The 22781-nt window shown below is 39.6% G+C and overlaps 1 protein-coding gene across 19 annotated transcripts in view; it reads left to right on the top strand.

The window, feature by feature from the left end:
• Window positions 1-22781, top strand: part of RBFOX1 (RNA binding fox-1 homolog 1) — a 1129454-nt gene that overhangs the window by 518583 nt on the left and 588090 nt on the right. For 4 of the 19 annotated variants that reach the window (XM_027684203.1, XM_027684200.1, XM_027684199.1 and 1 more), the window contains exon 1: window positions 12221-12375. The exons of the other annotated variants lie outside the window; for them this stretch is intronic. In XM_027684203.1, the coding sequence (XP_027540004.1) occupies window positions 12253-12375 (123 nt within the window). In that variant the 5' untranslated portion in view covers window positions 12221-12252. Of the gene's footprint in view, window positions 1-12220; window positions 12376-22781 lie in introns of those variants that run through there. 19 annotated transcript variants of the gene reach the window in all.

The following is a 22781-nucleotide window of genomic DNA, read 5'->3' as shown; positions in this document are numbered from 1 at the left end:
CTGACGTGTAGGGCTGTGTCTGGAACAGCTCACAGGTTTTGCTGCACGTATTTTGGATGCATTTGAGGATAGGCCACATTCTGTAGCAGCTTTTTGTGAGGACTCTGATTTTCAATGGTACAGCAGCAAGAGGACTTTGTCCTTTTGTCCTCTTGTCCTCAGCCTATCTCAGATCATAAGAGTTGTCTGCTTAGTCCACATCTTGTTCCTTCCCATGGCACGTTACTACCAACAACCCTTGTCTGTTCTTGCCAACAACCCTTGGTTGGCTCCACACCCATCCAGCAGTTGGTGTCTGAGACCCACATTTTCTCCTGATCTCCTGGGATTCTGCAGAGATGAGCAGTGTTGGCCAGGTCCTGACCTGTGATGGTACTTTCTGTACTATTACTCTCTTCTGGATTGGTAAGTGAACTTCTATTTGGCCCCTGTATCTCTGTTCTGATTTCTTTCAGTCTATTCAAATCTTTGTACTCTGCTCTATGTCTTCAAGCAGTTATTTTCTAACTCTTTTCTTTCCAGCTCAACAACCCTGTCTCTGGGGGTATCATGCAGACTTTCCAAACAGTTCAGTGGTGATTTACACTGTGACTTAGGCTGTCATTGGAATTGTTCTCTCCTTTTCTTGGCCTGACAGTCATTCTGCATTGAAGACATGCCATTTTTTGCTTATTTGAGTCATTCCCAGCTGCATTAAATTTATTTGAGCTTCTTATTATTTGAAGATTTATATACTCGAATTGGCACAAATTAAAATGTCTTCCCTGGGAAAACTTGTTTTTCAGTGTTCTGGTATTGCTACCTAGCAGATTAACTTCTTTAATGTGGGCCCAGAATAATTGTGTATAAAGATGCCTGGAATGGTGAATCATTTTTCTAATGACCAGATAATTGGAGCAGCAGATTTGAACAAAATGACAGCCTGTCCCATTTTGCAAGACAGGCCATTTGGTTTGATTCTTTATTGAACTTCTGTTGTCAGGTTCCCGAGTGACAAGCTGTGGAAACTTTTCCTCTCGTTTCAATTAATGTTTTTACAGAATTCCTAAATTCTGCTTGCAGTTGGTGCTGCAGAAATGGATCCATCTGCATTTCTGCCTTTGCTCACAGGTGGATGGGCAGTAGTTTGGTTGCTTTTGGGTTGTGCCCATGCCAATGATTTCATATCTCCTTGGATATGGGAAATGATTCCATTTTGTGGAATTTTATTGGTCTTGATCAGTATATGGTATAAGATTCATCAGGAATTAAACCTTGCTGTGTTCTCACTGCTCTCCACTGTATTTGGAGTAGATTTAGAAACATCTTTTCAAGTCTTTGATGGGACAGTGTTTCCCTTCATGCACATGCCATCTTTCTGTTCCAGATGATTCAGTTCTGCCTGTTCAGATATACCTTTTTTCTGTCTTTCTGTTCTGTAAATATGAAAAAAAAAAGCACAGGAAATAGGACAGAGTATCTAGTTTTGCCTTTGGAGGTTTTTTATTTCTCCTTGATTTTGGCATTTAGATAAGATTTAATTTAGTTTCAGGTTTCATGCCAGATTTCGAGGTAATGATGAGTTTTAATTTTACCCTTGTTGTTTCTTGCATTCATAATAACAGTATTAATTCTCTAATTACAATAAATACTGCATGGCTTCTCAGGTTAGAAAAGAGTGCTGTTACAGTTTATTTGCTTGGGGTGATGTGAAGTTATAAAATTATAAATAACCACAAATATGAAATATTATCTTCTCTTGAAATATTGATAAGGATGCAGATGGAGCAGCCATTTGAATATCTTAAAAGAGATATGTTGCTAAATCTGCACAGTAGGTGTGGCACTTGGAAGACATTTGTGCCATGAAGAGCAGGTGAAGCCCCTGCATGAGCATTAAAATGGCAATAATAAAACTGCCAGACCAGAGGTGATGTGATGGTCAACTCACTTCTCTAGATGTGTATGTTAATAAAAATAGATGACTCTTTAAGTGGTGTAGTGTTCCAAAAATCATCCTGCTCTGGCTTCAAGTTCAATTAGGGAAATCATCCAAAACCCACAGTTCTTAGAATAATACAAAAAAGGCTTAATGATGTGTGACAACTCCCAAGAATATAGGAAATTGTCTTATCTTTTGCAAATGAAGTCCTACTCTTCCCATCTTGTTAGAAGGTGGTGCCACTTTATAGTCAAAACATTGGCCATCAGAGCCTTCCAACCTGTTCCTAAACAAGTGATCTAAACAACTTCTGTACAAACTAATATTACTGGCCATTCTTTTTGGCAGTCTCCATCCGTGTGTACCAGCGTTGTATCCAGGAGTCTGTCATCCTTCAAAGTACTTGATCTGTTTTCCCATATTGTCTGCATTTTAAGAGGTTGATACTGGTACAGATTCATCTGGGCCAAATTTCTGGCACCTGATTTCGAAGTTCTGTCTGGGAACACTTTCTTCAGTGCTGCAGATAATGAGGAATTAAGGCAAAAAACCCCCACCTTATAGTCATAGAAACCTATTTGAGCCATGCTGCAGTTATTCTTGAGTTACTGTGCACCCTGTCCTCTTGACCCCCCAAAAATGTCCACTACACCCAGGCACAGGGAGTGATGGAGCACCAGGATACACAGTGTCCTCTTCTGTTCCCTGCTTTTCCATTTGGAAATGTATTTGTGACCCAGCTGGCAGCCTGCCATCCCTGACCCAGAGCAGGGCAGAAAGGGACTGTCCCTGTGAGCTTTGCATTGCTCTCTTCCAAGGCACAATGTAGCATGAATGTGTTTTGATCCGAGAGTCACGCTTTCGAGCCAGAGAAATGAGAAGTGAAATACCTGATAAACTTTTCATTGCCTCTAGTCAACAATATTGAGCAATCGTGTTCCAAAGAGTCATTGTAGTACCACCTGAATTAGTGAAATAAAAGTGAAGACTATTTTGTTTTCTGACAGCTTATTTTCACAGTGGTTGTCCAATAACAACCATCAGCTCAGTCCCAGGGTCAGGAGGTTCACGGCTCGTTCCATCAGGATGCTCAGCACGCTGGGAAATGCTATTTTGATTCATATTTTCTTATCCTACAGTTTTGGGTGACATCCTTGAACCAGGAAATGCCAGAGAGCTTTGCTGTCTTTGGCAGTTCACTTGTGAATACTCCAAGGAGAATTACTTGAGGAATGGCATAAAGTGTGTTGTTGCTATTGTGACTGTTGAAAGCATCTCACACATGTTGTGCTTTTTAAAAAAAGAAGTCTCATCTCTCTGGAAAAGCATTTTTGGTGTAAATCAGTGTGTGGAGTACAAATAGTGTTGTGGTGGGTAAAACGTACAAGTGGGTCAGTTTGAGTTAAAGAAAAATTTCTGAATTTTTTCCTTACCAAGGTCTGCTGTTGCTTTGGGAGTATTAAAGTCTTGGAATGAGAATTCTGCTTACTAAACAATAACAAAAAAAAAAATTTGTTCCACTTCCAGATTACTTCTTTTTTTTTGAATGAATGAAAACCCAAAGGAAAAGTGGTCAGAGGGAAAGCTTCAAAAATTAGTATTTACACTTCCAGTGACCTCAGCACAATGCACAGTTGTTCAGCAGGAAAAAAAACCAAATTCCCCAAATCCTGATGTTCTAATTTATCTTTTAAAAGAATCCACAAAACAAATAAAATCCCATGGATGCATTTTTCTTCCCAGCATGCTTGCACTAGTGAACAAGACAGAGAGATGATCAGAGCCTGAGAGTTTAACCAGAAATAAAATACAGGGATGTGTTCTGGCCCTCACGCTTGGTCGGGTTGTATTTTCCTTTAGAAAATTCTTTCCTGTGCTCGTGGGATATCAGAGATAATGATCTGTTGAGTAGGAGCAATGAAGGAAGACTCTCAGTCAATAAATTTGCTCAAAATGCAAGCAAGTGAAATAATCTATTGTCTGGTACAGCCACTCAGTTACATGTACACAGTTCAAATAATTCCAAAGCTTTGGCTGTGCAGAAATGTTTGGATCGGAGTAATAACACCACAAATTCAATGTTGTTCATGTGTGTTTGCAGGAATTCATGACAGGGAAAAGAATTGAATTTAAAATTTTATTCTGAATCTTATATTAAATCTTTTTAAATATATCCTATTGATGCTGAACTCCTAACCATTCTTGTAAAAGAATTCTCTTTTAAAACCGAAGCTAAGCAAAAAGCATTTTTATCAGCAGAATGAGCTTCAATGAAAATTTTTAAATCGGGTAAGGTTGTTTTTTTAATAGTTCAAAAGAGAAAATAACTTTTATTTTTCCTTGTGAACCTCCCACTATATATTGGATTGTCTGCTGTAATGAGCCATGTTGATGGAGTCAGTGTAGTCCAATAGGTACTGCATAGTTCAGCTAAAAACCCATAATAAATATTGACTCCTGAGAAGCTTTTTCTTCTCAAAGAAGACTTATACGACTCAGATTTTGTTTATTTTTTTCTAATTAATTGCCTCATTGAATGATATTTGGAGTAGCCAGAAATGTCTCCCTTAATAATGGCATAATTTACGTGATCTTTTTGTGTTTGTCAGAACCAGAAACTTTTTGCTGCCTCAGTGGTTTATCCATTTTCTGCAATCTTTTTATGCTACTTTACATGCACAGACTGCTGTCTGCAAGCTGGGCCTGGATGAGTTTTATAAACAGCTCATGGAAAAACTTGCTTGTGCATCCCCAGATTTATTAAGTGACTTGGAGTGCCAGTGTATCCAATTAGTATTTCTCTCCCTCACAGAATAATTTCTTGAGAAATATTTGCAGTTTATAAAATTATATATGTAATTATATAAGCTTTTGGGTAATTACATGTGTATTTTAGTTTTTCTGTACATTTAATTATGCTTTGTTGGGAACTGTTTACAGCACTTCTCGCTGGTGGGGGAGAGGAGAAAGGGAGGGCAAATGGAGCTGAATGTGGAGTAAAACCAAGGGAAATCTCATATTAAAGATTCACCAATGAATCTTTGCATAGTTTATGCAAATCCAGTGGGTATTTTGTGGAAGTGTTAATGAGTGTCACATCCTGATTACTGCAGATTTCCCCTTGCATTTCCAACCGTACCAAATCCAATTGAAACTGCTAAAATTAACACCACGAGTCCACGACAGTTTGTCAGGAAAATGTGTGAAATTTGCTTTTAAAATATCATGCACTAATTATTCTTGGAAACGTCATATATAGATGTTGATATAAAATATTCCACATGCATCCATCTTGATGGATGACAAAGTTAACATTGGTCGCCCTAAGTCCTTCTCAAAGACCAGCTATTTCTGAAGCAAATTTTGCATCTCACTATAGAGGAAACTGTATCATTTAGCTGCCCTGGCACCAAGGCAGGGACACCTTCCACTATCCCAGGTTGCTCCAAGCCCCATCCAAGCTGACCTTGGACACTTCCAGGGATGGGGCAGCCACAGCTCCTCTGGGCAACCTGTGCCAGGGCCTCTGAGTAAAGACTTCCTTCCTAAAGGATGTGCTGGTCCTTTTGCTGAGTGTGAAATGTGGCCTGTGATGTATGAAGTGATTCCACACTAATGTGTTTAGTTGATCTCAAAAACTGCAGAGCGAAAAGTAAAAAAAATAAATTAAAAAAGTAGGAGGAATGAATTAATGATTATGTTTCCCTTTACTTAAGAGTTATTCTCAGGGTTTTGAACACTTCAGCCAGCTCGCTTGCCTGTCTCTCTGTAACCTTTGCACTTTGTTGCGTGGCCCATCTCTCCTCTGAACCTCTCCGTGTTTTTGCTGGGTTGAAAATTTTGAGACAACTTTGTGTTCTCTTTTTACTCAGTTTGGCAAACAAATCCTGTCTTTAGAACTGGGCCAAAAAAACCCTTGCAGCTCATGAAAACAACTTCAATCTAGAAACATTTGAGGGGAGGGACTATTCCATAACATCGCTCCGGGATGCCACTGGTAGGAAGGATCAGGATGTCCTAGCAAGGAGTAGGGTATGGATTTTTTATTTAGCCTGCCTTTATCTGCCAGCCTACTGTGTGCTGGTGATGTAATCCTGTGTATATGACAAGTCATGATCATAATGAGCCTGTTTATTTCAAGATACGTGGTGGCATCGTTCATTTGCACATTAAAGGAAACTTTGCTGGGAGAAGACAAATGTGAGGCCACAAAAGCTTAGTGATTATTGTAATGCTAATCTGTATTCAATCCTGTATATGTGTCACATCTTGAATACTTTAAAAAATTAATTAGTCAACTGTATTGTGCCACAGATGAGCAGGAGCAAGTGGCTGCTTCCATCCACAAGCTGTGGCATTCTCTGTGCCAACAGGACTCTGAGGGAGAAAAGACCCCCCAATACCTGAGCTGGAGGTGGTCCCATCCTCTGCCTTCTACCTGGTAGTGCACAAAGTTGTGGCATTTGTGTGATTGTGTTAGTTTAAACCTATTTTCATCACTTAAAATATATCAAGTAACAATTCCAACGTTGCTTTATATCCTGTATTTATAAAGATATTTAAATCTTTGCATTCATTTTAGTGGGAAGTATGGATCATGCATCTTAAGTTAGTGACAAAAAGTCTCTTTGGCATGTTTTGCAATCTGGAGAGCAACTGTAAACGAAAATAGGTCGAGTAAAAATAAATACAGCTGCAAAATAAAGATTTGTCATTACTAAGAATAAAAAATACAGATTTACCCAATTTCCCAGCAGAATTGTACCTCCATACTTCTCACATGTTTGCACAGGAGGTGTATTACTTTTCCACTTCCTGTGCCGAAAATTTTCTAGGAATCTCTAAGCAACCTACCCCTCATTGTTTTTCCTTTGCTCACATTGCTGCCTGTAGGTGCAGACTCCCAGCTGTCTCCTGGGGGTTTGTGCTCCCTGTGGTTTGCTCAGGAAGCAAAGGCAGAGTGCAAAGTCTGGATTCAGACTCCTCTGAGTGTGGGTGCCTTGAAGGATGGCAGGGGGAGGCCTTGGTGCTCCCTCAGTGACTTCCACTTGTGATCTTGGGACTGGAAAATGTTTTGTATTGTGTGTTTGATGTTCTGAGTAGCATCCAGGGTCCTGTTCTATGGCACAGGCTGTAATTTATCATTTAAGGTGTTACCTTGCACAAGGTGATTTCAGGGGCAGCAATTGCACTTCCAGGTTTTTGGGTGCTTTCTGTTGTGTTCTGACATTTCCTCTCACACCTGTACAGTTAGCACTGTCACCTCTGTGTTCCCTGGGCATAGGAAAGCACAATTAGACAAATTAACCCTTAGCAGTTTCATTGAGGAAAGGATTTGCGGTAAGACTTTGTGAAGTAAAAAAAAAAAAGATTGCAGAATTGCAGGACGTTTTGAACTCACAATGCAGGAAAAAGTTGTGTTTTCAAAATGTTGTGATTTCAGAAAGTGGTGATTTGTTTGGGAATGACATCTCAAAGCAGATCCAGATTACCTTTGAAGGACATATGTAGTGAAATGTTAAAGCCAATGTTGCAGCCTGAACTGGTAATCCTTGTTCGTGCTGAAGTACTGTTTGCCTTCGTAATGTGATTTTTTGTGACTGCTTTAGCACTTCAACAGGGCTGTGAATGTGGATAAGCACATAAGGAATTATTTTTCTTCAAGACTTTTCAGAGACCTGTTTCTTCTTCATGTTGGTAGATGTGTTGTTGCCATATGTTTCACATTAAACATTGCAACAAGCTGAAAAAAATAGTCCATGGCCTTAAAGTGAATACTGCTGATACGTGTTTTTGTGCTTTTCTTATAGCTGACAAAAATGAGATACATGGTTTTCCTTGATTTGATGCATCTTCAGAAACTTTGCTCTATTTTAGGAGTTTGGATAAGTAATTATTTTTTGAGCATGACCTTCCAGGCAGCAGTGGCTGTGCAAAAAATTACTGTCCTGTGAAACGTGCATTTTGGGCTCCTTATGAGGGGCTGAATACAGGCATGACTGGTTATTTTGATGACCTCTTTTGTAGCATTTATACAAGAAACTATTTTGTAGCAGTGTTTGAAGTAACATTTGTTAGATCGGTACTAGTTTAGATAACATCAAAATTATGTTCCTCCAGCTGCTTTACTGATGGGGCTTGACTCGTTTTTGAGTGAAATTAGGCATGTTTTTGTTGTAAAAAGGCAGTAAATAAAATTTTGCATTTAATACTTGGCAAACTTTTGCATTTAGAGTTACAACAAAAGTGTAAAAGTGCCTTTAGATGATTGTAGTGTTTAATTTACCTCCTTTGTGAACTACTCTAATTGCATGTACAGCTGAAACAGAACTAGAACATTCAAGAGAGATTAGTGACATCAATAGCAATATACCTCCTTGGGAAAAGACAACACCAACTAATAATGCAAAATGAAGCATTTCAGATCAATATAATCACATTTAAAAATTCTTTATAGAAGCTATTTGTAAGCCAGCAGTGAAAGAGAAATACTGACATTTTGAATATACAGAAATATAACTTGTGAAAGCATCTAGTACTTTTTATCACAGATTTTTTTGTAGGTCTAATGTTAAAACCACTTATTTTTGGGTACTCTTGTAATTAGTCTCATTGTGAGCTTAGAAACACTGTGGATGCTTGCAGGATCCAGCCCCTGGAGAACATTTTAAAATTCTGCTTGGTGGAGGAAAAACTTGTGTTTGCTGATTGTGTTTCTTTTGATTTCTTTGATAATTCAGGTTTAAAAATCCTTATCGTTTAGATTCTCCACAGAAGATTATATCTAGAGTCAGTGTAACATTTGGAATTCTCAAACGTAGGTTTCCTTGAGCTTCAGTTGCTTTGTTATGTTTGTGACATCTGATGGATGTTGTGTTTCTTACCATGTTGGTCTCCTGCCTTAGACTCTCACACTGTAACCAGAAGCTGTTTTGGGATAAAACTGCAGCATGTTTGTGATAAATCACACGACACTTTTCCCGCTGAATATGCTTCATTAGGCTTTCTTTCTGTAATGCTGCTGGATCATTAGATGGCATGTAAAAAGAAACCATTCCAGCAGTGATCCATCAGGCCTGGAGAGCCCCCATGTGTCGGACACGGACCCGCATTAAACCACATTTCACTGCCCTGCGTGAAAAGTCCTGTCAGAACTGTCCAGGTGCAGAATAACCTTCTATAAGGTGCTACTTCGGGCTTTTAACAATCTTCATTTTACTTCAGTGGTTTTTAATAGCTCCCCTAGCACGGAAACTTAATTCAAGAAATTACAACTGAATCAGTTACACACAGAAGACTTTCAGCTGGAAGCTTTCCAGTACATCATGCCTAACTTTTTGGATCAGTCTTAAAAAAATTCAAGCCTGGCCATTCACTAAAAGGCACTTACTTTACAGATACTTTGGCCTGTTCCTCTGTGAAGTGATTTTTGTTGTGAAGTGGGAAACGCTCCCTTTTTTAAGGAGAAAAATGTGTAAGGGATATGAAACAACTAAATTTATTTAGAACTTGTGAAGTAACAGACATAATGTGATGACACTCGACTGTGCTATTCAATAAATACTTTGAAAATATTTATTTGAAGATCTCAAGTAAAAAAGGAGATAATTCTGGAATTACTGAAGCTTCAGTAGCCACTGCCATCACAGTAATATTTTAGTTATTTAATGTTTTTCCTTGCAAGTGCAGTGGAAAGGTTAGAGAGATGCCTTCCCTGTGACTGTGTGTGTGTGCCTAAGTCAAGCAAAGGATCTCCAGTAGCTGAACCACAGCAAGACCCTCTTCTTCCCTGTTGTGGTTCCCCACTCAGGCTTTTGCTTATCCCCCAGATCAATTCACAGAGAATTTAACTCTTGGTCTTGGTGTTGCTCCAGGGGTTATAGTTCCTCACAGAGCTGCTGAAGGATCCATGACATCAAACAAGGGGATGCCAACCCAGCTGAGGTTCTGCAGCCCCTCTACAGACTCAAGGACAAGCAGTGGCATCCTTTGACCACTACAGCATTTAAGGAATTTTATCTCTTGTTCATATGTAAGGTGGAAGAAACATTTAGAGACAGTGGTGAAAATGAATGTATAATATGCACAGCTTTTTATTCAAGGTCATTAATTCTATAGACTGAAACATGAATTTATAACTCTCTTTTTTAAGTTGGACATAGACATTCAGACTTTATTTTGGTCTGATTCTTGTCACAACTTTGTGAATGATGCAGCCTGTTCTACAGTGCTTCCCCCTGCCCCCCCTTATTTGTTGCTAATGAGATAATTACTTGGTTTAAACTCTTTTCCATTACTTGAATAAAGCCTGGGGATCTCTGAAGAACAGCAGAGGACCACATGTAGCATCTGCCAGCATTGCTGGTCCTCTGATTGAGTGACCATTTGTGCTGCAAAGGCTGGGAACAACAGGCCAGGGGTAATGGGGATGTTTCTCGACTGCTTTGACTCTAAGTGGCCTTGCCCTTCACAGCACGTTTTTATAAGACAGTGGCAATTGCTGCTGGTGTCACTTTTAATGTAACTCTGAGCTTAATACTAAGGATGGATGTAGGGGAAAATCAAATTTCAGTAGCAGAACGATAAGACAGCCCTCAGTATTTTGTTGATTGTAAATGATAGTGTATGGTATCTTAGTAATCCCTGCTTTTTAGTTCACCCATGTTTAGACACACAAGGTGGTTTAACTGGAATTTCTAGCATTTCAGGGCTTTAGTGCTCTGAAACATATTAGCCCTGCTTTAGCAGGCAGTGTTTATTCATTTCCAGAGCACTGTAGGGTCATTAATCCTCCGAGCCCTCCTGAGAAGTCAGAGATGGGAGACACTGTAAGTCGAATTATTCTAATTTTACAAGTGGGAAAACTGGAGAGATGAATAATGTGGTCAAGGCCACACAATTAGGCAGTGTGAGCTCTGGGATGTGTTCTGGCTATTAAGCCCAGTGGTCAGGCCAGCCCTTGAAACATTCTACTTTTTAAATTATACACTTCTGCTTTATTATGATTAAGATGCCTTCATTTTCCCATAGTTACTAAGGTGCGCATGACTACAATAAAAACTTCAAAACAAGGAAAACCATATGAAATCAGAATCTGAATCTGACATTAGTTTGTATATTTTAAGTTTTCACAGAACATAATTAAACCTTCCCTATCCCGTTCTGCCACAAAGGGGTGCAAATTCTTTGATTTATATATACAAAAAGGGAATGGCTGATAGAAATTATTTTCTTGGAGATCACTTTATTAGTCTCCTTTTTGATTGCAGAAGAATGATAAATATTGAAAGATGTTTTACTAAACTCTTTTTTTTTTTTTTGAGAAATGGCGTATATGTGGTAAGAAAATTTATTTTTCAGAATTACAGAAGTCCTCCAAGTAGCATCTATAGAATTTTTCCCTAGAGTTTAAGTGGCTATTTGTTTACTTTGGTTACATAAATAGATGTACTTTGAAATAGCAACTTTGTAGGGAATAAGCAATGCTTTTATATAGAGAAAGATGTCAGTTTTTAATGTTGATCTGAAACGTTTTTGTTTTCTCTGCTCCACAAATGGGTTAATTGCTGCCATCTCTAGTGGAAGACGTTCAGGTTTTGTTTCAGTTGCAGCCAGTCTTTGTCTTAAAAATAACTTACTCTGCAATATTGTTGTTTTTAAGCAAATTCAGAATTTCACAGGTAATTAATCATCATTTAATCCAAACATTAACCATTTCGGTTAAATTGTTCATAGAACAAAATATTAACCGTTTTATCTGCATAGACCCGAATAGCGAAGCCCTACAAACTTTAGCACCACGTCCAGCATTTCAATAAGCAGTTAATATTTAGTACATACGTTAAGCCATTCCATAAATGAATTACGGAGTGTAATCTGCTCTCCCCTGCCCACCTCCCTTTCCCACAAGGCTGTGGTTTTTAGCTAAGCCGGCGTGGAGCTGCTCTTATCTACAAATAAAACAAACGGGCTCCGCTGAGCGCCTGCACTGCGAAGCCTCGTCGGCGAGGGGAGCAAAGCGCAGACAGGGAAGGGCTCCACCGTCTCGTGGCAGTGTGGGGAGCGCAGCAGATTGGAAGTCATAAATACTGTCCCAGAGACATTTTGAATAATGTAGGTGTAGCGGGAGAGGCTGGAAGCGCTTCCATCCTGCCCGCGCGCATCTCTCCGCCCGGGAGTCCCGCGGAGGGGGCGCGGGGTGCCCAGCGCTGTCCCCCCGGGGGCAGGGACAGGGACACAGGGCTGCCCGGCTGCCCTTGCCCCAGCGCTGCCCCCCCGGGACAGGGACACAGGGCTGCCCGGCTGCCCTTGCCCCCGGCCGGGAGCGCTGGATGGTGCCCGCGGTCCGGGGGCTGCAGGGCCGGCCGGGGCCGCTCCCCCCGGCTCCTCCGGGAGCTTCCCAGCCCACGATGAAACCTTGGCAGCTGATCGCAGGCGTGGGAGATGCCCTTCAGGTGAGGCAGAGGCAGCTTCGGAGGAATTCCGGGCCGGGGGGGGTGGAATTCCGGTGAGAGCGAAGCGCTGGGAGGGCCGGGGCAAGTTGACATGTTTGGCTGCGGGGGTTGTGTCGCTGCCGGCAGCGCCTTCCCGACGTGAAGGGGGAGAGGTGAGGGGGGCTCATGTGAAAGGTGAGAGGGTAAAGGGGGGGGCTGATGGCCGGGTGGGAGGTGAAGGGATGCGGGGTGAAGCGTTCTTGGAGCTGGCGGCCGCGTGCGGAGCGGGATGCAGCCCGGGATGCATCCCTGGACCGCTGGCCCAGGGATGCTGCCTCTGCTCAAAGGTGTGTCGTGTATAAACTTACCGATGCGACGGCGGGGCTCGGTGCTCCCGGTGTGTTTGTCCTCCCCATATTCCCCGTGTGTTCCCTGTGTTTGTGTGTGTGCACGGCGTGGGCTCGTCCCCGCGAGCGAACGCACCGCGGGGTGAGGTGCCTACGGAAAATAACGTGCGGGGGGGATTATTCGTCCTTCCTCCGGCTGCAGTTTATGTGAACTTCATCTTCAGGGAGCTGCTTGACTTTCTTTGGGTGGAATATGGATTAGCATTTATATGGAATGTAGCAGGAGGCTCATCATGTAGTGGTTTTGTCAGATGGATTGTTGCCTTACAGCATTCCCGACCAACCTGGGAATTGCCTCTTTAACTATAGGGTACCTGTATGTCATTAGAATAATATACTGATCTTAAAAAACACAATTTATGTGAGTATTTTAAAGTTTTATTGCTGTACTTGTTAAAATACATGGGATGAAACAGCAGCAGCATTTAGTTAATAAATACAATTTAAGCATACAGGTAATTTTGGCTAACAATCCATTTATATGTTTTTGCATTGAAAAAGGCAGGAACCGTGTATAACAGACTGGGATTGAAAAGTGCCTATCAGTTTCCAGCTGGATATAATTGCAAGGTAATCTAAATACTTTGAATGACTTTAGCAATTTTCTTTCTTTAAAAAACCCCCACGCTTCAAAGTGTGGAAAAAAATGTTGAGGGGAGTGGGGAAGGTGAGTTTCAGTAGCTTTTAAAGAAAGGAATCTCTTCCAGACTCTTAATAGGGGCATAATATTTTTGAAAGACTTGCTGTCACATGGAGGAGAGTCTGGCACAGCCCAGTAGTGGAATGCTGGGCTCTGCAGTTCAGGCACCATAAAATCACATTGCTTCCAGGACTGTACATCAAATTCCACTCCAGGTATTTTATTTTGGTGGCTATTCAGGAATTTAGTGAGATCTAAAGCAGTCTTTACTTCTGTAGTGATAAGGAATTTGGTCTTGATAGAGAAGTAATTAGGATTTATGTAAGTGTTAAACAGAAAGTTCACAACTGTTCTTGCTTATGAAATGCTTAGAATAATTAGTTTACATACAGTACATTGGTTTCATATGTATTTCTAAAATGAAGCAACGGACTTGTATAAAGTTTGAATGTCTTGATGTTCTGACCACACTTTACAGATTTATTTTTCAGGCATGTGATGTTTACATTGCTGTTTTTTTGGAACATGCAAATGAGGTTGACTTCTCAAAAGTGATCAAAACTGCAATTAAGTGAACAGCATTCCCTCGTCTACAGCAAGAGCAGTGGTGCTGTGTGTAATCATTGTTTTTAGATTGCAATCATTTCATGGGAAAAAAATGGACTTTTTGGTTTTATCCATCACAGGTGCTTCCCTTGAGAGTCTGTCTGTCAGTTATCAGCTTTGCTTCCTTTAAATCTCATGGATCTATAGGGGTTTGATTACCCATTTCAGAGTTTTTCTTCCTGCAGCAGTGCATTTCTCGGTGTTTTAGAGGCTGTAAACATTCAATAGCTCCCATTCCCACTGCCTTCCCTGTAAGATGTGGGCAGGAAGTTGTATTTAATCAGTGCCTCCCAACATCCAATACCCTGATACCTCACTGAGTGTAAGTACAGCTCATTATACCCCTTTCCAAGCACAGTTTTAGAAAGATTGAGCTTTATGTTCTTCCCTACATGATAAATGTTTGAAATCAGAATAACTTAACAATAGATGGATGAAGCAACTTCATTATTATTATTATTATCTGGCAAGGTGTTACATTCAGTCTCTCTAACTTCAAAGCAGTGACTTCAGTAGTATAATTATCATAGAATTGGTCAAATTTAGTTGTTTTATAAAATTTTCATGGAGGGTCTCAGTTTGCTCATAAACCAGAAAACTTCTCCAGGAAAAAGTAATAAATTGATTTTTCAAGTGATCAGCCTTGTGGTATTCTAAATGTTAGAAAAGGTCTAGAAAAATACCCTGAAGTACAATATCAGAAGTTTGGACTTTTTCCATTGTAATGAAAAATATTGTTATTAAATTTTAGTAAATTTTATTAAGATAAATGTTAGATATGGTAAATGAAGCATCAAATTAAATAGGAGAAAGGAGATAAATGTGGTTAACTCATGCTTTTAAGTGATTGTGACAATAATTGTGAAAAAGTAGCATGAAGAGTAACCTAGGGGAAAAATGTATAGGGAATTTTAACTGTAGAAAGTATCTTGTCTAAGCTTTGCTTCATATTTTAATTTAAGTAAGTGATGTGCTAAAAGGGAGTTATTTTTAACTCCTTAGTTAAAAGCTCAAGCCGACTAAAGTCAAGCTTTTAGTCGACTTCAGTGATAGGGATTTTAGAGTTTTTCTTGGAATGATTATGTCACAATATAGTATCTTTCCGGAATTTAGAGGTGGGAACAAAGACTACAGAGGACCTTGATTATTTCAGATGGTTTTTCAGTGGTGTTGGTTTTTTTTAATGTATATTTCAAGGCTGGGACATAATTTACGGCATCTCCTGAGAACTAAGCATAACTTTTGAAATGTTCATTTTGAAATGTATTAATTTTATAGGGGAATAAAGTTTATTTTCCAAAATGATTATTCTGCCATAAATAGGCTGAAAATAAAGTATCTGCCTTTAGTTTTCTTTTGGAATGTGTTCCAAAGGAATAGTTCTCATAAACTCTGAAATAAAGGGTTGGGTGAATACACTGATCTGCAGCTGGTGGCTTTGCACAGGGAGGCATTTATGAACACAAGAAGTACCATAAGTACATAGTCACCAGAGGGGAGGAAAGTTCAGGCTTATTCTTTAAAAAGGTGCATCACAAACATGTTTTCTCTAAATTTCAAATGCTGTGGGGTTGCCTTTGGGTGAGGTACCAGAAGGATTAGTGAAAAGAAGTAAATGTGTAAGTGCCAAACTCTCTTCTGGTGAAACTTCCTTCTAAATTTATCTTGTCAGTCGTGGAGGTCTCTACCTTTAGGAATAAGTCTTTTCCTTTTCATTTTCTTTTTAAGGTATCAAGTGGAGATGTTAAGGAATGTAGCAGAGTTGTCTTCAGTGACTTTGCACACTTACTGCTTTTACTTTACCTGGATTTCAGTTTGGACAGTGTGAGAACGTGTTTGCTTTGGGGGATTGGAAGTCAGTGTAAGCATTTCTGCTTTGTGTTTGTCTCCATCGTGCCCCTTGTGCATTTAATTTCTTTTCTTTTCACCACGTTAAATTGCAGAGGCTGTGATTTCCCTCCATTGTCTTTGAAAATAAAGCACAGTATGACTTCCTCCACCAGGTTGCAATCAGAGCCTATTTTATCTTTTGTTCTGTAGTTAATTACAGATTTCATGCACAGCAATAAGGCTTCTACAAAGTGAAATTTCACTGATGGTCAGGAATATTTCAAAAAATGCTGTCATATCACAGGGGCTTATTAGTTGCCTTTCACAAACATGGAGACACACAAACTTTTTCTGAAGTATTAAAATGGAGAACCTGCTTGAGTCAGCAGGAACATCCAGATTCAGCAAAACTGGGTTATGAATTCAAGCAATTAAACACGATAAAAAGCCCAGTTTTACTGCCTTGACTTAACATCCTTCCTGTATTTTTTTTTTGAGATATAAAAACTTCAAAATGTTCTTTTTTGTCTGGTGTTCCCAAAAACAGGGTATACCTCCAAACCCCAGAAACTCTTGAAAGTCCTCTTGCTTTACATTTGCACCTTGAGTTTTTCTTTAAGTATTTTTATTCTCAAGAGAAGCAAACACTGTTATTTTATTCAGTTTAGGATACCTGGAGTTTGGCAGCTATACATTATGTACCTGCATTTTAGTAGAGATAATTACAAAGAGACTGGTTGAATGTTTAGCAATGAATAAAATAATCTGTTCTGATCAATATTAAATATATATTGAAGGGTTTGCTAATGATCATTAAAAATCCAAGTTGGTTTTTTTTCCCTTTTGTTTTTATGGATTTGATGCTCAGAAGTTTTAAGCAGATTTCCTGAGTAGTAATCAATTATTGCAAATTTAGCTGGGTAGAAAAGGGGAGGGAAGTAACCAGATGAAAGTAAAGGCACTAAAGACTAATGGACCAACCTGAACTGGAACATAGTTTTAGCAAAGATTATCCATTCCCCACTCATGTCTTGGAGCCTGATATAAAATTCTAATCCCCACCCTTTGCAAATGGAAGTTATTCCCTCTCTTTGTGCTTTGGTGCTCTCTGGTGTTTACGGGTTTTTTAACTTAAAAAGTTTTCTTTGTTAAAGTTGGACTTTCTGATTACATGAATAATAGTAATGGTAGTCCACTAATAGTAATCCAAGAACGAGATTTGGCCATTTTTCCAGGTAAATAAATTGTAGCTTATGTGAGAACTTGTTTCTGACTAATTAACCTGAATCTAGTGGCTGCTTTAACTGTAAAAAAGTGAAGTGAGAGGCACATGTGGCACATCACTGCTGCTGATTTGGAGACTGATTTCTTGCTGCTGAGAACTTGCACTGTTCCCCGATGCTCTTAACGAAAGTCATTTCATGAATAATGTCATTTAAGCTGAGACTCAGGACCTTTGAAGAACTGCTGCCCCAGTGGAGCAAGTCTTCTAAGAACATGACATTTAGATCAAGCCCTGATGGAGCATCTTGGCTCTCTCCTTCTGTACTGCTTTATGTGACTTTTCTGTTTTCATCTTGGCATCAAGTGAGCACCTGTTTAAGATGACTTTGCCTTTCTGCCAGCACGTGTCCTCGGGGAGCAATCCTGGGATGGCAATTCCCCTCTGGCCTCTGACTTTTCCTGGCCCAGCCCTTCCATGTGTGATGTCAATGGAGAGGAAGAGGTTCATTTGGCAGGATATATCTGCTGTCACCCGTGTTTGCAGGGAAAGTTTGATATTAGCTGTGACACACAGGAATCCGAAACCATATTTACTTTGTTGGAATATTTTGCAAGACTATAATGAAAATATGAATATCATCTAACATTTTCATTTGAAGATTTTTCTTTAATTTTATTTTATTTATTGATGAGGTCTGTGTGATGAACAGTGAGAAGATGTCCTGGTTTTCCTCCTTGCCAGTTGAGGCAGCACCCCATGAGTCTGTGATCCTGCACTAATCCTGACAGTTACCAGGAAAAGCAGGACAGTGCTGCCTGTGCCAGAGAGCAAAACTAGCTCAGAAGCAGAGCTCATTTCAGGTGGCATTTCATTGCAGTCATGAGCCTTCCCAGTGTCAGCAGAGTCAGAATCCAATCATGGCAGACTGAACTTTCTACCAACAGAGAAGCCAAGACAGTCAACTTAATTCCCTTTTGACTTTCATATTTGAAATCATGAGCCTTTTTCTTCATCCTACTTCATTTTTTGAGCCACGGCAGGAAGTAGTATTCACTAAAGGAAGATATTAAGAATGGCATTGGGTATTTTAATTTTTTTTTTTACTTCCAATTATTTTTTCAAGATCTCACCATCTCTGCAGAAAGAGACATGACAAAATTATGTCAACAGGTAAATCAAATTGAGCACAGTCACGTAACAGTATAGCAGAACTTCTCTTTGCTCAGTTTTAATCTCTGGAACAGAGCATTTTATCTTTGGTAGCTGTGGTTCACTGATCACACCCCTTCTTAATACAGTGTCTTCAGGATGGTCTTTAGAGCTGGAAAACTGGGGTCAGAGAAGAGCTCAGTTGTGAGATATGTTACAGTCTGTGAATTATCAAAGAAATGGGACTTCAGAGAGTGTACAGGGGGATGCTGAGCATCTTTGAGAGAGGCAGTAGCTACAGGGGACTGAGCTCCTCCACAATCCTGGGATGGCCTGTAGGAGGAGAAACTGTATCCATCAAGTCTTGTTGTAACTAAAGGAAGCAAACTTGTAAAAGAACAAATGCAAACAAACAGCAGCGATGCTGGGCAGCTGTTACAGGCTCACACACTCCTCCTGCAGCAGCCTGGAACTACTGAACAATGAAAAACTGGGTAAAGCTGAAGCCTCTTAGTGTGTTGGTGTTTTTTCCAACTAATGAAAGTACCAGGTTTGTATGTTAGTGTTTCTTCCAATGAATGACTGTGTTTCAGACCTGGGGCAAGGCGTTCTGAAGAGGGGAGGCAGTGTGGTGGTTCTGCTTTTGTTCATTTTTGCCTACACAGAGCCGAGCAAGCACAAAACACAACTCCCTCCTGGTGCTGAAATAAGGTGTTTGGTGATCACAGGAGAACAGTGGTGCAGAGGACCACTCCTCATGTCACTGAGCCCTGCTCTGCTCCCCCAAAGGAGCATCTTTATGAGTGTCATTAATGACAGATATCCTGTTAATCTTTGAAAAGAATTCCCTGGACTACCTTTTCCAATACTCAGAAGTCCTTACCCTCTTAAAAAGTATTTGTTTGCTGGACAAATGAAAATCTACCATGCTGCAGATGACCTTAGTGTTTCATGTTCCCAGGGGACCTGAAGAAAAAAAGGCTCCCCTGCTCCCTGCACCAGTTTTCTATGACTGAGATTCCTCAGGTTTCTGTCCTGCATGTTTTAATTTCTGTATTTTGGTTCAACTCTTTCTAGTTATTGGGATTGGGAATCTTTATTTTTAATCTAAGAAATGCTTTTGAACATTTTTGCATTTAAATAAAAACATTGAATTCAAATAGTTTAACTAATGATCGGAAGCCAAATATTGGCCATGATTTATAATATAATCAGGATTGTATAATGATTATTGTAAGGCATAGACATCTGAGGCTGTGGCTCTCACAGATGGCTTGAGATCTCTAAGCTGCCTATTGGGCTTCTTTGAGACAGAGGTTATGAGGTTTATTATTGTGCCAAAGTCAACTAGAAAGTTTTATTCAGAACCTGTGATGTTCCTAAATTTACACAAGTGTGTGTATGTAGACGTGTGTGTGAGCATCTGTGTCATAAAAAGATAAAAGTTAAACACTTTTGCTGATATACTCAAGACTTGATTGGCTCTGCCTGCTCTTGGTTGTCATCATTTCTCTGAATGAGTTCCTCTGAATTATGACTCCATACCTTTATCCTGTCAGTAACCTCACAGGGCAAGTATGGGGAGAGAAGAAATGCAAGGCAGGGATTTAGAAGATGAATCTTTAGACAGAAGAGGTGATGCATCATACTCTGCTTGATCAGTTTAGCACCTCCCCACTTTGAGGGGGTATATGCAAGAAAATCTGAAGGACTGTTCTTGGATAACCTCCTTCCAGCCTGTCTCATCCCACGATCCTGTGTTATCAGCTGGGTGGATCTGCTGAGCAGTGGATTATTTCAATTCTCAGAAAAGGGTAAAGCACAACAGGAAAATGCTTCTGCACTTTTGAAATATATTTGTATCTGTGGAAAAGGATGCAAATCTATCCCAGCCATTTGTAGTAAACCCTGTTTTGGTAATTAACAGCTAAGTGACTAATATTATACAATAACAATGTGTGAGTCACTGGCTGGTGCACAGCTTGACTTTGGCTGTGGAGTAGAATAAGAAAAGTGGAGGATGCAAATTTTAATCATACACTTGAATGCATGACTCAGGTAGATTATCTTGTGCCTTCGTAGATGGGAGGTGGGTTGGGCTGTTCTCATTCTCTGTAAGTTTTAGCACTACAGAGGAGCCAAGGGCATTGTGCCCGTTAAGATAACAGAAGACAAAGATGGATGAGGGAGCTGAGATTCTTACGGGGAATTATCTTTAAAAATGGCATGCAGGATGTATACATTTATTCCCCCAAATCTTTATGTCTGTGAAGCATAAACACCATAAAAATCTAACTGGATCCAAGCAGTTTTTTTCAGGCAGTTGTTTTCTTGGAGGTAGGGAGGAGGGTTAGGTCACTGTCAGTCCTGTGTAGTTATTTTAACAAATTAACAAATTATATCCACGTTTTAAGAAAACTGGAAACACAGAGGAAAAGAAGAAAGAGACAGCATTGCAACTTTGCCATGTTTCATTTTGGCAATGTAAAAGAAATTGTCCTTTTTTTACCTCACTGAGGAATTTCTTTTGGATTTTCCTGCATGCTGTAGAACTGCAAAAGTGCTTGGGTCTAACTTGAGTTAGTAACAGATGTTTCATTTGATTTTTTCAGTGCTGCAGACAGCAAACTGCATTTCTGCTTAAAGAAACAGATTCTAACCTGTCACTGGATGTAAGAGCTTTGACGGCTGCAGTGAGTAGGATGTGAAGCTGTGGGCTTCAATTACACAAAGGAAGGTTTAGATTAGGCATTAGAAAGGCTTCCTGATAGTAAGAATGCTTAATATTTAATTAGATGAGTGAGGAAGATTATGGGATTTCTATCACTGGAGGCTTTTAGGAAGGGTTTGGAAAGCAAATGCCAGACAAATGCATTTGTGTGTCTTTGCATGGGAAGATGTTCTGTAGAATTCATTTCTAACTGACAGCACTTGTTCTCATTTCTGCATTTTCCTTTTCCTAAAGTAGAAAATCTTTCTCAAGACCAAACTTAACTTCCATTCAGCAGGTGGATTTCACTTGTGTTTACCAAGTGTTTTTAAGGCAAGTTCAGAATGTGCCCTTGCTGTAGTTCCACATCTCTTAGGTGGGGCACTGACTCGATATTGCTCCCTAAGAACGGAGTTTGGAAAATACTGGAGTTTTGCAGTTTCTGGGAGCTTCCCTTGGGCCAGTTTTGTTTTTTGAGGAGCAGTGCAATGAGGGCTGTGCCCCTCTTCAGTCCCTGCTCCCAGCTCCCTTCCCAGGAATCTCATTTCTAACACTGTCATGAACCTTGTGTGGAGTTCTCCACTCAGCTCTTGAGAAAATTCTTGCTCTGCATTTATGGAAGTTCTGAATAATCCTTTCAATAAGGGACAAGACAGGTATGATAGAATTGAAGCATTTAAACAATTGGCTCTGTATAGCCTTTTATAACACCTATATTACATAGCACAGCTTCTCTTATTCCCTTAATGTTGCCTTTAGGATTTAAAATACAGACATATAATCTAAACTAAGTTATTTTGAATATATTTTTTGCTTTATTAATAGAAAGTAATTTTTTCTTGTGAGAACTCTGCAGACTTCCCATCTTCTATTAATAACATAACATTAAGGTTTATGAATAAAAAGCTGATCACACAGAATATATTAGAACAGTTGATACTTTTTTTTTTACTATTTGAGAAGTGTAAGAGAACCTTGGGGCCAGAGAGGCTCTGCTGTGCTATTTTCTATGCAGTATTCTACAGGTTCTATAGAGGAACCAGCAGAAAAAGCTCCAAATGAGGAAACAGTAGCAATTAAAAGGATATGCTCCTAACATAATCAGTGCACATGTTCTTGTCTCAGGAATTTTAGTTTGCCAACTGAAACTGAGATTGCTTGACTTAGTGTAAATGTGAGAATAATCACACTGGACACCCTCTTTTCTCAATTTCTAATTCATTTATTTATTTATTTTAAATATAGTTTCTAGAACCAACAACTAGGTAGGCATAGGACAAAAGATTGTGTTAGACAGAACTGGAATCAAATCTTGAAGTTAAAACTCCACCAGTTGCTGAACTTAAAGACAGAGAAGGAACAGTTGGGAACAAAGTCCTGGTGTCCTCCCAACTCCTTTTTGTTGCAACACAAACCCCTATTGTGTCTAACCATGATTTTTCTAACTAGTTTTTAAATTCTGCATAGACAAATAGCAAAATGTAGTATTCTGCTTAGAAATTATATTATTTTGAAGGAAACAATGCTTCTATTAATGAAGTTTAAAGAAAACTCTACTTTTTTTCGAGCAGCAAATTGGAAACTGATAAGGAAGCACTAAATAACATCCTGTAATATCTGTATTAAAGAAATAGCTGCCAAGATGCTCATTACTTACAGGCATTGCAAACTTCAACAGGTTTCTGAAGAATTTAATATTTTCATATGCTTCAGTGTGAAGCCATCTGTGCAGTGACAGAGCAAAGTGTTGACAACGAGAACAAACGTATGTTTGTGGAAGTGCTCCATGAAATGTTAACAAGAGAGACACAAGATGCACAGCAGTATCTTGTAACAAGTGGGCCAGGGATTTGAAAAAAA

The sequence above is a fragment of the Neopelma chrysocephalum genome, unplaced genomic scaffold, assembly GCF_003984885.1.
Source record: "Neopelma chrysocephalum unplaced genomic scaffold, ASM398488v2 Primary Assembly neopelma1_65b, whole genome shotgun sequence".
Classification (NCBI taxonomy): Eukaryota; Metazoa; Chordata; class Aves; order Passeriformes; family Pipridae; genus Neopelma; species Neopelma chrysocephalum.
This window is presented reverse-complemented; position numbering and strand designations above follow the sequence as displayed.